This window comes from Leptidea sinapis, chromosome 4 (genome assembly GCF_905404315.1).
Source record: "Leptidea sinapis chromosome 4, ilLepSina1.1, whole genome shotgun sequence".
NCBI lineage: Eukaryota > Metazoa > Arthropoda > Insecta > Lepidoptera > Pieridae > Leptidea > Leptidea sinapis.
The window spans coordinates 15,473,409-15,489,138 of NC_066268.1; the positions used below are offsets into that span (position 1 = coordinate 15,473,409).

At 34.5% G+C, this 15,730-nt stretch overlaps 2 protein-coding genes across 5 annotated transcripts; one reads left to right on the forward strand and one right to left on the reverse strand.

Annotated features, from left to right (window-relative positions):
* Positions 1-884: 884 nt before the first annotated feature.
* LOC126980071 (lipase 3-like) lies at positions 885-11,287 on the forward strand. The gene is made up of 5 exons (XM_050829689.1): positions 885-1,019; positions 3,074-3,272; positions 4,955-5,316; positions 9,814-9,972; positions 10,907-11,287. The coding sequence occupies exons 1-5, from the start codon at positions 885-887 to the stop codon at positions 11,285-11,287; spliced, it is 1,236 nt and encodes a 411-aa protein (XP_050685646.1).
* A 17-nt stretch (positions 11,288-11,304) lies between these two features.
* LOC126979905 (uncharacterized) lies at positions 11,305-15,491 on the reverse strand. Of its 4 annotated transcripts, none has more exons than XR_007732912.1 (6): positions 15,203-15,491; positions 14,974-15,096; positions 14,128-14,901; positions 11,992-12,112; positions 11,742-11,917; positions 11,305-11,389 (listed from the first exon to the last, which is right to left on the reverse strand). XR_007732912.1 is itself a non-coding variant. In XM_050829494.1 (6 exons), the coding sequence occupies exons 1-6, from the start codon at positions 15,422-15,424 to the stop codon at positions 11,802-11,804; spliced, it is 1,065 nt and encodes a 354-aa protein (XP_050685451.1). In that variant the 5' UTR covers positions 15,425-15,491; the 3' UTR covers positions 11,398-11,801. The 4 variants fall into 4 exon arrangements, 3 of the variants coding, with proteins under 3 accessions (XP_050685451.1, XP_050685452.1, XP_050685450.1); XM_050829494.1 differs by lacking the exon at positions 11,305-11,389 and having other exon boundaries at positions 11,398-11,917; positions 14,128-14,343; positions 14,635-14,901; XM_050829495.1 differs by lacking the exon at positions 11,305-11,389 and having other exon boundaries at positions 11,398-11,917; positions 14,635-14,901.
* Between the last annotated feature and the right edge of the window lie 239 nt (positions 15,492-15,730).

Below are 15,730 nucleotides of genomic sequence, written 5' to 3' on the forward strand. Positions count from 1 at the left end.
TTTAAAAAAACTTGCCATAGGTAGTGTAGTACATTTTTTTTCCAACATAGAGTGTCAAAGTTGACTGACATAAATTTTATAAACCATAACTCGTCAAAATTTAATTTATTTTACTTAGTTAACAATGATTATTACTTTCATTTGTGGTTACCATTAATAGCACTGTTATTTGAGATAACATTATTAAAAAAATCACTGTAAAATTGTGAAAATTGCGATCACAGTACCTAAAAATGCGACAAAGGATGTCAAATTTTTAACATTTTCGAAAAATGTCTATCATCGCTTGACTAAGTGACATAGATTTTTTTTCTTATTTTTTTCATAACTGGTATACCTTGGCCTCTCGCCCGGTACCAGGTTATCGTTGAGTTTTGGGACACCCTGTATATATCGTATATTGGATGCATCAACCTTTGAGCTTGAAATTATTATTGTTTGTGTAAGGATGCTTCGAAGAACATGATGGTCGTGATTATTATCATAATTTGTAATCGCATAAAACATAATTACAATGATTTATTAAGCCGACCAGGCATCACAAGCAGCACTCGTTCACTACTAGGTACTGAATCACTAGTTGATACAAGGACCAGTCATCGTTCCCGTCGGACATATTTGGGGGAAGGAGGCGAGTGGCGACTCGATATATGACGCCGCCGCAAGCAATGCTATTTTAGTGAGCATGACGAACAATTGTTGTTTAATAAGTTTTTTTATTATAATAAATGTAAACATTTTGAAATAAGAGTTAAAAGTAATCCATACTTTAGTAAACCAAGGATATTAATTACTTAATCACTTCGGCGCCCTTATCAGTAATTAATCTTATATCTGATCTGTTGTTTGAAATAGTTAATAACTTGTATCAGTTAGGCACAGGCATGCATTTTGGATTGGCAAAATTTTCAATTTGTTTTATTTATATTAGTTTATTATTTGCCACTTCTGGATGTGATGTCGTCTTTGACGCCAAGACAACAGATCCGAGCATCATTGAAGATGCGACTTTAGATACTGTAAGTATTACAATAATATAATATGATAGGAAAATTCTTTATAGTAACTTACTGGTTTAGATTTTATAATATGAAGTTTCTTAAAAATCATGATTATGATATAACGTACATATGTCTCGCTTTAAATAGTTCCTATATATATAACTACAAAGGATTTTTGTATCACCGGGAAAAATACAGATTAGAAATACAGAGAATTCGGAGAAGGACACTATGGTGTAGTTATTTTGAACATTTTTTAGTAATATGTATATAGTAAAAAGTAACTTTCTAAAAGACACAATTAATTTTATAAATCACATTTTTACCAAAATATTAAGATATTTTTTGAATTATTTTTTTTTATGGAAAAGGGGGACAAACGAGCCTACGGTTCACCTGGTGGTAAGTGATCACAACTGCCCACATTCTCTTGCTACCAGAGGAATCACAGGAGCGTTACCGGTCTTTAAGGAAGGTGTGCGCACTTTTATCCAAATTATCCATTATTACAAATAATATAATGTTAATCCATTCGCATCTCACTTTTTGCGTGGAATATGAAAAAAACAAAATACAAAATGCTTAAAAAAATCGTTAAATTCAGAATTATGTGCAAACAAAAAAAATTATAATTAATGATATAAATGATTTGAGTTTTCTTTAGTGTTAATTCCGCCAATATTTAGTCTCGTGCCAGATTTTGGCGAGACAACACGTCCTGACGATGCCTCGTGTAGAGGCATCCTCGACGTGTTGACGAATTGTTTGATTTCAGCAAAGTAACGCCTACTTCAATAAATTTTCTTAATTAGTGATATTATTATTTTATTTTATTTTATTTTATTGTAATAGGAAAGCTTACAGCTAAATACAATAATAATTAGGAAAAAATTTACATAAAAGGCTATTTACAAGTTTTCGCAGATATTTACTAGCTAATTACATAATAAATAGTTACTAGATTAATATTGATAAATCGAGGATAAGAAAATCTGATCTAGCGACATGGTTAGAAAGATTCGTTAGTTTATTTAAGAATGCTATCTATAATACATAAAAAATTAATACATAAACGGACGTGCATCTACATGCACGTGTTCAATAAAGGCTGACATTTATTGAATACTATTTTCCTTTGTCATATACTCTTCAGTCTACACTAGATTATACTTAATAATAAATTTATATAAATTCTAATTTAACTTATTATGTTATATAAATTTAGGCGTTATTGTCGATATTATTCGAATTTTTTTTGCTGAGCTGGTGTTTTAATTTCGTTACCGTTGTATTAAATAAATCTATATCTATGCTACAGTCTAACAATGTCATTATAAAACCTGCATGCTCTTAAAAGGAATGAGTTTTGTCGATAGTATGTTGATACTATTGGGACATGTAACAGTTCTGGTCTTCTAACTCGTGCGCCTGGGACTCGTAAGCATATGCGTTCTAGTAACTCTGGACAGTCTATAGTTCCATCTGCGATATTCAGTAGATAATATAAAATTTCGGCTATTCGCCTTCTTTCATATAGTGGAAGGATGTGGAATTTCTTGCATCTGTCTATATAAGAGGGAATGTATATTTTACTTTTAAATTGTAGATGCCTGAGAAAGCGCTTCTGTATACGCTCCAGACGTTAGACATTATACCTCATATTCGAGATTCAAAAATTATCATGCTAATTCGGCTATTATTTTGAGACTTATGCAAGCCTTCTTTTTAGCTTTTAGCTTTATAACGCTACTTAAATGTCCAGGCTGACTTACAATCACCCTCTATTGTTAATCTTCTTCAGGTTTATAATAGAGCTTAGCCGTTTGATACATTAGACCGAACACACCGGCTAATGTAGATTATCAGGATGAGTATATTATAAAATGATTGATGAGATTAATGTGCACTGCTAGCCCTAGCAAGGTCTAATAATATACATAAGTGATACAGCTGTGCAGTGGCAATCACTCTTGTTTTAAAGCACAGTTGTATTGTATGTAATAATATAACATACATATTATGTTTGTTAAAACGTTTTTTATGTGGTGTTGTAGCAGTTTTTGTGTTTGCAGTTCACCTTGATACGAAAATATGGATTCCCTTGTGAAATACATAGAGTTTATACTGAAGACCAATACGTGCTGGAGATGCACAGAGTCCCTCACGGAAAACTCAATAATTCCGCTAGCAACCGTCCTGTTGTATTCCTGCAGCATGGTTTGTTGTCGTCTTCGGCGGAATTTGTGCTTATGTCACCCGATAAAGGATTAGGTAATTAAATTTAGATTATTCAAGTCAGTAATGAATAAGAACAGCCCTAATTTCAATTTCGATAAGATATACGTTGGCACCAGTAAAAGATAGAAAAATTAACAAAAACAGTGTTTTTACTTATATTCACCCAATGGGGAACAAACTGTGGTACAAATGATTCTCAGGTATAATATTAACAGAATAAGACGATTAAACTTCCTTCTGGTCACGGGATATTTAATCACCTCCAAAAGCATTACAAGTTACAGGCCCCTTTGCAGGCCCAGGCCAGGTTCGCGCTAATCTTGAAAAAACCTATGTATGTATTTATTGGTTTGTTATAAACTCATTCCCTGCTTATTATACGTATATTATCTACTAGGTTTTAGCCGCTTCACTGACGTTCATATCACGTGTCAAATATCACTTATATGAAAATAAAATATGAGGAAGATCCAGGCTCTCGTACTGTTTTTAAAAATAATGACATCAACATTGCTGACGTCATTCACTTCATTATTATTTTCATTGTTCATAGTGGTAGCAATTCAAACTATAACTTCTTCCATTAATCCTGTTATGAGGGTAGGCAAGAAACAATAATTGAGTAGAACGCCGCACAGCTCGGTTGGTTGAGTCAGAATGGATCGTGTGAACGCAGCCGGCTGCGTTGTTTATGTGAGATCCACATGAAACCTAATTGCCAACCCACTAAACGCCACCTAGGGTTGGCTTTAGGCAAGTGCCCGCTAGCCTTCATCAAAGGCGACCTTCCCTTGGGAGAATCCGCTGGGGGGCACAGAAGGTTCTATCTAATTGGAACTAGTGACATCAGAAGGATTATTACAAACTGATGAAAAATACTTGTATTTATACCAAACTCGAGAGTGAATTTTACGAAAACAGTTTATATAAATTATTTACATGCACTTACAGAAATAAATTGCAATGAGCATGTACTGTATCTATTTATAATGATTGGATAACATTATTAAAAACATTCGCTAAATGATTTTAATTTTTATACAGTAACTTATTCAAATTTTTAAATTATTATTTTTTTAATATTAATCAAAAGGCAACTTTTATAAAACACGATTGGACAACGGGATTGAAATGATTAGGTGCTATCCCTTACATTGTTTCTTCTCATACCAATGACATGCTGCAAATCAACGGCATCCAATGCTATGCAGACGACAACACAGGGTATGCCTCTAACACCGGCCGTGCCAATATCTCCTTGGATCTTGTATCTAAAAAACCTCAAGAAGACACAAGTTTGTGTGCTCACTGCTGAAAACTCTCTATGTCACATCCCCTCGATTCGAGATGCAACAGCCTCTAACTGCAACAGCTAGTACCTACCGGAATACTCGGTGTTAATATATCGTATTATACGTTCAGTTTTTCACTCAGTTGGAAGAGAAGGTTAAATTGGTTTACAAAAAGCTTGGTGTACTCAGTAAAGCGATACTTCCACTGACCTTTATAAGAACCACATAGTAGAGGTCAGTGGGCACTTCACTTCAACCCACCGCTAGCAACTATATAACGCGTCCATTCGGCCTCACATGGAGTAGGTATAATACATAATATATAAACACACGCTTTTAATATAGGTGTGTAGCTCAAATTAATATTATGTTGATTTCGGTAAAAGAAAATTAACTAAATGCTTATCTTGATTTTTTTTCCAGCCTATCTTCTGGCAGAAGCTGGTTACGATGTATGGATGGGAAATGCCAGAGGCAACACATACTCGCGAAGACACGCAACATTGAAACCAACCTCTTCAGCTTTTTGGAACTTCAGCTGGCATGAGATCGGCTACTTCGACATGCCAGCAATGATCGATTATGTTATTAAAGAGACTGGGGTTCAGAAAGTTCAGTATATCGGCTTTTCCCAAGGTTCAACCGTATTTTGGGTCATGACGTCGACTAGGCCTGAATACAACGACAAGATATCAGCGATGCATGCTCTCGCTCCTGTGGCATATCTGAGTAATGTCAGAAGTCCCCTAATTAAAGCATTGGCAACATTTACCAATTCTTTAGAAGTAAGTTGAAGAAGCAGTTTTATTTTTCAGCGGGAGGTCTCTTTGCACACGATGCTAGATATGTGGATACTACAGCGGTACCTTTTTCTGCCTTGAAGTAGTAATGTGCAAGCGTTATTGTTTCGGTAGGAAAGCGGCTTAGCTAGTGAAATTACTAAGTGGGTTAATGAGGCTTAACATCACATGTAAATTGGTTATTAAAAATTAAATTAGTTAAATTCCACCCGCTTCATGTTAACATCTAGCATTCTTCAACCGCGCGTTTGGCGAGAATATTCTTGCCTTGCACAGCCACTTTGTGGAATCAATTACTGGCTGCAGTTTTCCCGAACTGACATGACTTAGAGACCTTCAAGCACAGCACTACCACCTTAAGCGCCGACAACGCATCTCTTAACCCCTGGTGTTGTGGATGTCTATGGGCGATTGTATTACCACGTTCCATCACGTCCTCTTGCCCGTTTGACCCCACTGATATAAAAAAATATCTCAAAGTGAGGTGCTTGGTTTCAATCATAAATTGGTAGAATCACTTACCATAAGACCACACACTGGAACACCGAAGATACTCTGCTGCAACACCAATGGAGATTATGAGGATGATAAGGTTAGGTCGTGTAACGATATTCTGGAATACATCTGAAAGAGTCAGATCAGATAGGTCTAGTGTAGAGCTAGATCTGATAACCCCGTCTTACATTAAACTCACAATAATACAAAGCCTCTACAGTTTCCACTACTCGATTAATCACAATGATATTTAAAAATATAGATAGGTTACCTAGACAACATTCGGTGTTTGTAAATGATACACAAGCACACACATGAATAATTTAACATTGCAATAGCACACTACATTACGATTACACGTCAAAGAAGGATAGTAAATGTAATTATCTCAAGAGAAAAAGAGATAAGTCTAATTTGCTAATTGCTCCGTATTTGCATAATAAAAACACAGAATCATTCACCAGATATGATTTTTTACTGAGTCATGTCTAATTCATGAGTTCATGTAATAAAAGTTATAAAGTAGTAAAACTACATTTAAATTAGGTAAATTAGGTGTGATTGATTTAAAAAAAAATAATGTTGATTATAATATAAAGCTATATTAACGATATAAATTATTTGTACATAAAATAATAAAAAACATACAGACATATCAAAACAAAACCGAAATGTATTAACAGTAAGGGTTCCATTTTTACAATTTTACTAACGACGGCTCCAAAAAAGTTTTAAGTTTACAATTATTATTTCTTGTTATTATATTATTTATGAATGTATTTTTGTTGAGGGTTTATTACAATAAGATAATGGGAGAAACAGAAAATGATATATTGATTCTTCTGCAGTTAGCATGGGATATACCGAAAGGGCAGTATTACTGAAAAAACTCCTCCGCAAGCAGATAGCACTTACTGTCTACGTCCGCTACTTACCCTAAAACTTGTTTTTGTAGTTTGATAGTTCAGCTTTACGCACTTGTTTATTAAAAAATATTAAATTTCGTATTACATTCACTGCAACAACGCCTTTTTTACATCATTTCCTAAATTGTCCTAAAATATACTACCACGATCATCCCGCAGCAGACAGGGTAGTTGCGGTATATTCGGAGTATTATCGTATCGTTTCAAATGTGTCGTTGTCGATTTTGTGAGTTGACCTCTTGGTACGTTACATACATTCCAAGATTAAGTACTAATAAAATATCAAATAGCCTGCTATTACTAATCCCATTCTATACCACCTTTATTATAAGACTTTGAAAGCCAGAACTTAATATCAGGAATGCTATGTATTCTGCCTACGATTTCACTTCTGGTTGATTAATCTATGACACATACTATTTGTCCTTGTCGCGCTGCAGTTGACACACAGGTTGGACATTTTAGATTATTATTGTCACGCCACGAAAACGTTCCACTTAGCTCGGTGCTATTAGCCGACTAAATGAAATTACGACAATTGTCTGAATTTGTCTACAACATTTTGCGCGCGCTACAGCGATATCTACCTCTTTATTGTATATAATATCATTGATTAATCACTAAAGCTAAATCAAACTAATGATGTTATGTGAAGTGTTTGTGTGACATAGATTTACTTGAACAAATACGACCGTAATTATATACTGAACTGAAGTGACCGATATCCCTAAGTGATACAAATATATATATATATAATTAAACAGATATGCAACACTTGACTCGATTGATACAATATTATTTTAGTTCTTCATTCATAATCAAAATCACTTGAGAATCACTTTATTCATTAAGGTCAAGGACAGCCTAGCGAAACTCTTTAAGAAAAAAGCGATTCACTCGATTGTATGAAACGTGCAGTCATTGATAGATTGACAGCAGCTATATCTCGTAAAAAACGTAGATGTCAGAAATGCACTACGTTTTAAGCGACTGTTCGCTTTTAAACTTAGCCGGATTATACTTCGTCGCCAATCGCCATACAATAATTACTACTATTTCAAACTTACAAATCACTGCACGTTTCAACCTAAACTAAATTTCAATCTTTACTTAGGCTGTCCCACCTCTTATTACGTAGTATTTACATTCCCTTTGGTAAGTACTACTATTTCAAACTTACGCTCACTGCACGTTTCATGCTAAAGTAAATTTCAATTTTTAATAACGCATCCCGCCTCATCATTTACATCCTCTGTGGTCAAGGAAATATCAAGTTTTTTCTTTTTACAATTTACCTCGAAAAAGGTTGAGCTTTAATGAGAAGAAGTGGCAAGAAACTCATTGCCACTCTTTTAAATCAACACTTACAGCATCATCGTTTTACTACTTATTTTATTTCAAAAATATGTAAAGTTATGTAACAAAAATACTCAAACGTCAAATACTCAATGCCTTAATACAAGTGTATAAGCCACGATGTGATTCCTCTGGTGTTGCAAGAGAATGTGGGCGGCGGTGATCACTTAAAATCAGGTGATCCGTGCGCTTGTTTGTCCTCCTCTTACAAAAAAAAAGAAAAGGGAACTTATATGTCAATCACTATCTGCTAACTGTCAAATGGACAAAAATATATTAGAGGTTAAACTATTAGATTGCTGATTTGTACTGAAAAATTGAAATTCGTTTTTTTTTTAATTTTACATGTTTATTTAATGAAAATAATTACCATTGTTATCTATACATTGCTGCTATCGAAAAGGGAGGTCATTTATGCCTTTGTAATAGAATTGTGGTGATCTAGATTCGATAAACTGTGTGAAAGCATTTTGTACTGCCTCCCGGCAAGAAAACTTTATATCACGTAGAAAATTGTCCAAATCACGAAAAAAATTGTCTATTGGGGCAAGGTTAGACGAATACGGAGGGTGAAAAATGGTTTTGCAGTTCCTGTAGAGTTAAAACGGTTTCTCGTGCTGCATGAGATCTCATGTTATCATGGAGCAATAATGGTGAAAGTCGATCAATGAGTCGGGGATGTTTCACTGCTAGTTTTGCTATCATTGTTCGGAGTTCGGCACAGTAGACATCTGCCGTTATTGCTTGACCAGATCGGAGAAACCTATAGTGAATAACACCATGCTGAGACCATCAAACAGTTACCTTTTATTAGTAAGCTTTGCCTTTGGTGACTGTTGCGGCGTTTGACCTCGGGTCAGCCATTGCATTTTTACGCTTACGGTTATCGTAAACAATTCACTTTTCATCGCATGTCACAATTCGATCAATTGTTCCTTCATTTCTGCATCGATTCAACAAGGCAACACAAGTTTCAACACGCGAGATCAATCAAATTATGAAGCACCCGTATTTCATACTTTTTATTTTATTGATTTGACGCAAATGAGTCAATATAATTGGTACTTTAACGTGAAACTATGCCCCGGATTCCTGGGTAGTTTTTCTCGGATCAGCTTCCACCATCACTTTCAATTCATTGTTATTCACCTGTGTGGCGGTCTTCTACGTGGTTCGTTCTTAAAATCAAAGTTTTCAACACGTTTAAACCAAAATCGCACTATGTGTTCATTAGCAGTCCCCTCTCCAAACGCACCATTGATATTGAGAAACATCTTATTCGTTAGTTAGGAACTCGTATTAAAAAACACTCGAATTTTTTAAATATCCATCTTTCTTGTCTAACTGAATAAAAACAACTGCAAGTCGATAGTCAAATGTTGCACATTTTGTAAAAAAAAGAACAACTTAGGTACCATGTGAACAAAGTTCCACTCAAAAATCTCAAACCATGAAAGTTCTATGTCAATTCGAAGTACCTATACAATAAAACGGCAATTTCATACTTTAACTCCTATTAGATACTGTTGAATACCAGTTAATACCAGATACTACTACTACAATAATAATCTATAGTATGAAAATACCTCCAGAGTAATTTAATTTTATACTGCTGTGTTGCGGAACAAGTAGCTATGGTGGAAGTCCACGAATGATGTCTTCTTTTCTTCAGAAAATGATAATATTATCAAATCATATTTTTCAGATAATTCTAAAACTGATAGGTGCCAACGAGATATTACCCCACGGTGAATTAAACAAACTGGCCGGTGAAAAGTTATGTCTCGAAGAAGCGGAAACACAAGTGTTGTGCAAAAATCTACTCTTTCTCGTGTGTGGCTTCGATGCAGAACAACTAAACTCTGTAAGTAACTCCTGAATACCAACCTAATAATTGACAGACGTAGTTGGACGAAAATCTAAAGCTATAAATAAAACTGAAGTGTCTGCTTTTGAACATAGCAGCTCTTTACTAAATATAAAATATAAACGAAACCCGTAGCTGAGGAAGACAGTGTCCATAGTGCATCTCCATTACGATGGATCCGAGCTTTTTTTTGATTTCACTCCAGATTTTTTCTATGGCCTTCGCTTACGGCCGTGTCCAATATACTATCTACAGATAGAGATAAATTGCTACCTTCTACTGTCAGTAATCAACTGTCAATTATCTCTAGCTGTCCCAATATACCCGATAAGTCATTCTTATCGCCTTATATTGGAACGCGTGAATTACAATTTCCTTACAAACTTCTATCGCTGGTAAGCTATACGTCCGCGTCGTCCCATTGACAGACAGCGTGTACGGATAAGGTGAGTTACCGTCGATAAGTTTATTGGGACAGAAAAGTCAACGGTAGTTACGATTTATATGTCAAGTAAGAGATACTGAATATTGAGAACGGCCGTCTCTAACAGTCCGCTGCCATAGGAATTCCATGCACATTGTCTATAAAATAGGGTTTTCACACAATTTTTTTAGGTGTACCTGCTTTAGGTATCACAAATTTAGAGTGTGGGGATGATGAAGGGGAAGTGGACGTTTTATTTCTAGCTTTAACGTCACCGTTTGATTTCATAGATTAGTAACTGTTTTATTTTGGTTTTATCACGAAAAACTAAATTTTTCCCGGAATCCAGTCCAAAACTGGATACTTACCATAAACTTCTATAGCTTATACGTCATTTTAATAATATTTTATAATCGAGAACACACACAGGACTTCGTACTGTACGATTAATTCGTAACGAAACTTATTTAGTATTTTCCTTCATCCGTATTTTATTTTATTTTTCAGACAATGCTTCCCGTTGTACTAGGTCATACACCTGCTGGAGCTTCAACAAGACAAATGATTCATTTCGGACAGTTATACAAATCGAATCAATTCGCAAATTTCAATCATGGATGGTTAAAAAATCAAATCAAATATGGAACCATAAGCCCACCACTCTACAATTTGAGTGCTATTACGACTCCAATATTTCTCCATTACTCCGATAATGACTGGCTCACAACTCCAAAAGACGTTGATAAACTTTTTACGAAATTAAAAACAGCAGTCGGAAAATACAAAGTGCCTTTAAAAAAATTTAATCACCTTGATTTTGTTTTTGCCAATGATGCGAATAAATTAATATATAATAGAATTATTAATATAATGTCACATTTTAGATAAGATATTAAATCACGCAATTTTTAGCCAATGGTTTTATTTACAGTAAAAGTACGAAATACAGTGTATTACCATAACAATCACAGTATGCCATGGTATGGATTCCTACAAAATAAACAAAAACATTGTTAGCACAAACATTGAAATTTTACAAAAATATCTAAGCAGTGACATAACAGTAAGTACCGCTGCAATGAAGCACCTCTACAACACTAGAGAAAACACTGAAACAGGTCTAAATGTACTATTGGTATTGTTTGGTGGGTCGTGAATGTCTCTAGTGCATTGTACAAGAGATGGAACATGGCAGAAGTAATCAGATGTAATGTAATGCTCGGAATACGGCAGAAGATTAAGTTTTTACTTTATTTATAAGACTAATTTTGTCAGCTCCTGAATGGACAATAATAGTTAGTTAGTATGAAGGCTTTATTTATAGTTACGGAATACAACTTACACAATAATTATGCATTGACGAAACATGACAAAATAAAACAATTCATTCGTTCGCGTAATTTCAAAGGTTGTTCTTGTGATACGAAGCTTTAACCACAACAGCTTCTTCTGCGCTTTTTTGGTTTTCATCTACAATAGATAATTCTCTTTGAACTATTTCTCCAACCGTGCGTTTAACTTGAAAGTAAAAATATAAAGTTAAGAAGAAAATAATGCTATTATATGTGAAAATACTTGTTTAATTTGTATACCTTTTTTGAGTAATTCCATCGGATCCAGATTTCTGGGAGACGAATCCAAATTAACATTATCATTAAAACGTGGATCGTTTGTTTTATGCACAACTTGAAGTAAAGATATATATTTGTAATTCTGAAAGACAATTATTTTACATGCAACAAATTGTCACTGATTGCTTATTTAAAATTTAATAGTCTCAAAATTTTAACAACAATCTGTCTATACGAGGGCTGCACTAAAAGTATCGGGAATCAAGGAAGTGCCACAATATAACTATTTAAAAATGTATTTATTGCTTTTCGAAGTATTCTCCGCGAAATTTGACACATTTTTCCATACGATGGAACCAATCATTGAAGCTACCATTCCATTCGGAAGTTGGGGTCTCCAAAATGGCCGTTTTGTAGGCGTCCAAAGCATCTTCAGGTGATGAAATCTCTGACCACTAAATTTATTCTTTATTTTAGGGAAAGTATAGAAATCATTAGGGCTTAGGTCGGGGCTGTACGGCGGATGGTCTAATAATTATATGTTTTCTTGCTCTAAAAACTCTTTTGTTCTGTGCGCGGTGTGAGAACTCGCATTGTCGTGATGGAGGATAATGCGGCGGTTGCAGTTCTCTTAACGGAGTTCAGAAACGACCTGTGGAAAAAAATGCTAGCATACCATTCTGCATTAACCGTTCTTTGTCTCTCAAGAGGGATAGTCGCAACGTGGCCGGTTTTGGAGACGAACGTGGCCACCATTTTTTTTGCAACACTCTGTCAACGAACAATTTTTTTTGGCTTGAACTTATTTTCGAATACCCAAACTCGTGACTGGTTTTTGTTTCGGGTTCGCACGCGTATATCCAGGATTCGTCACCTGATACGATGTTGTATACAGCATTTGAGGATCCTGCTTGGAGTCTTTCGAGAGTTTTGACGCACCAACTGCTTTTTGCTCTTCACAGAGCAAATGCGGTATCCATCGGGAAAACAACTTTTTTACACCTAATTGTTCATGCAAGATTATTTGTATTTGACTCATGCCAATGTCTAAAGTTGCATGAATTTCGCGTTATGTCACATGTCGATCTTCCTCAATCAGCTTACGCACAGCATCAACGTTTTCTTTGGTGACTGCAGTTTTTGGACGACCTTGACGGGGATCATCACTGAGCTTGATACGTCCACGTTGAAATTCAGCAAGCCAGCGATAAATTGTGGTTTTGGATGGGGCTTCATCACCAAATGTAGAAATCATCCGATCAACCCACTGTGTTTGTGTGTGTGATCAAACCACTTCAAAAGTCATAGTAAATCATCGCTCTAGAATTTTCTCGAGTCAATTCCATTTTCTCAATGACTAAACAAGTTTGAAAAGACCTTGTGACAAGACCGAGAATCTTTTTTTAGAATAAATAAATGGTATTCGATTTAAAAAAAGGAGTTTTCAATTAAAAAGATTTTAATATGACAGGAACAGTGGAAATATTCCATTCCCGATATTTATAGTGTAGCCCTGGTATATATAAAAGAGAATGTATGTTTGTATATTCCCTAATAACTCCTAAACTATTCAACCGATCTCAATGAAATATTTTGTAATAGATTCGTTGAAGCTCAAGGAAGGTTCACATATATAGTTTGTCGTGTCACGATCCCACCCACGCACTCACCTACGCATTTACCATATCTCTCGAACCGTTTATTGACAGAACAACGTCTGTCGGGTCAGCTAGTAAAAATATATTATAAAAGTACATATTTAATCAAGTCCTAAGGATGCCGTGTTCATTAATAAAAAAGAGTTGAGACAGATTGTACTCTCTTGGACAGGCAAGACCTAAAAATTGTTTCTGGTATTTTTGTGTATTTATTTGTTTTTCTGTATGTTTGTGCACGCAAAGGCTTAACCGATTTGAATGTGTCTCATGTATTTTGACGAGCTTCTGGTAACTGCTTGTCTGATTCCAATCGATTCACAAAGAAAAAGTTAAAAATTACGCGGGTAACGTACATCTTTAGTAGACTATCGACTAAAGGGTGGGAGGGTCTTGCAAGACTAAAAAACTTACATTAAAGTGGAGTTACCACTAAAGATTACTACATTACATTTTAAATCATTATGCATAACCGCAAATGAATTGATGAAGATGGTAATACCTCATTTGTACAATTCTTTAAAGTAATTATCATTTCAGAATTGGAAGCAATGCAGTTATTATATTCATCACATATTGTAAATTCATATGGTACAGGAAGATCTGATAGTGAATTGTGTTTTATTAAGGGACAACATGATGAGATGTTTAGATTTCTTCCATTTCTGTTTGTATGTCGTGGTTCCAACTTTAACGTCTCATTTTCTTTCTGTAAATGCTGAAATGCAGAGCTTTGTGCTTGTAGTTTTTCATGCAGGCATTCTACTTGATTTGTGTATAGTTTATCTTTTTCTTTGCCATTTAATTCTGTGCAACAATTATCACAACCTGTATCAGTTTTATCAACAATCCCGTAAACACTTTTATTTATTTTTAGAGAATCACCTTTAAGTAAATCTCTATCGTTGTCTGTTTCAGTAAATTTATTTTCGTATGAACATATCAAGCTGTGTTCACTACTTTTTGGCGATACAATTAATATATCCTTACTATATAATTTCACACGAACCTTATCAAAGGATGTATGCATATCGTAATTATCGTGTTTTCTTCTTAAAGGAATTAACTTTCTTAAAAAAACTGTCTGTTCTATGATTTCATCTTCCCAGTTTTTAGATAAGCTCCGAATGCTACTGCATCTAATAGATTTGAAATCGTCTTCAGTAGGAATTACTATACCAAATACTTTTTCCAAAATAATTTTCCAAAACAATTTTATGCTTTTTAAAGCTTCCAAACATTTTTCACATGGCCAATGGCTTGTTTCAAATTCTTCCTACACAAAAAATATTGGTATAATTTTCTGTTTTCATAAAAATGTAATTGTATATCAGTAATATGTACTTACTTCTTGATAATACTTCTGTAGAGATTCTTCTTTTCTTATGCATTCTTTCACAGCGTGACAAGAACTGCATATACTTTCTAAAACCACTTTGGATTTGCATCCTGGATGGCATTGAGGTGTAACCTGAAAAAGTTTGAGAATATGGAATTTAATTAGTCCATAGAATTGTAAAATAATGTAAATAGTTTATTATTTTGCATTTCTAACCAAGAAAATGGATATTTCTTACTTTCCCACGGCTTCTCCAAGTCATACTTCTTAATAATTTGGATACCATATGTACAGGTATAACACAAATTGGCATATCAGTTTTCATCCAATCCCTGAGGAATGCGTTACGGACGCGTATATCATGACTCCATGCTCGAACGTCTGCACAGGAAGCATACGATTTTATTTTTCCTTCGTTCCGGGGTAAAAGGTGAAGTTGTTCGATATTATGATTATTCATTTAATACAGAATTTCATTTTTTTACTGTAATAACTTATACACAAAATTTTAAATGGTTACGTGTCATCAAAATGATGATTTTTATGGGCTATCTGACAGATTGCACATTATATAGTATTTAATTATTAGTTGCGAAATATAAAAAACTCCTTGAAAAATTTTTAGTCGGTAACAAAATATTGCGTCAGTTCAAAAGTGACGTTCTAAATCAAATGCACTATTCCATCTTGATTTTGGATGACAATTCATAAAAATTTACTTTTTGTATATTTACATTTTACTATTAGTAAATAATTAATAAGATTG

What these genes read in the sequence shown, in the direction of transcription:
- LOC126979905 (XM_050829493.1), bottom strand. Translation starts at nt 15,424, where the DNA reads ATGAATAATCATAATATCGAACAACTTCACCTTTTACCCCGGAACGAA. An exon ending in CTTGGAGAAGCCGTGGGAAA is followed by an intron (nt 15,097 to 15,202) that starts GTAAGAAATATC and finishes AAACTTTTTCAG; the next exon opens with GTTACACCTCAATGCCATCC. An exon ending in TACAGAAGTATTATCAAGAA is followed by an intron (nt 14,902 to 14,973) that starts GTAAGTACATAT and finishes TTTTTTGTGTAG; the next exon opens with GAAGAATTTGAAACAAGCCA.
- LOC126980071 (XM_050829689.1), top strand. Translation starts at nt 885, where the DNA reads ATGCATTTTGGATTGGCAAAATTTTCAATTTGTTTTATTTATATTAGT. An exon ending in AAGATGCGACTTTAGATACT is followed by an intron (nt 1,020 to 3,073) that starts GTAAGTATTACA and finishes TTGTGTTTGCAG; the next exon opens with TTCACCTTGATACGAAAATA. An exon ending in ATGCAGAACAACTAAACTCT is followed by an intron (nt 9,973 to 10,906) that starts GTAAGTAACTCC and finishes TTTATTTTTCAG; the next exon opens with ACAATGCTTCCCGTTGTACT.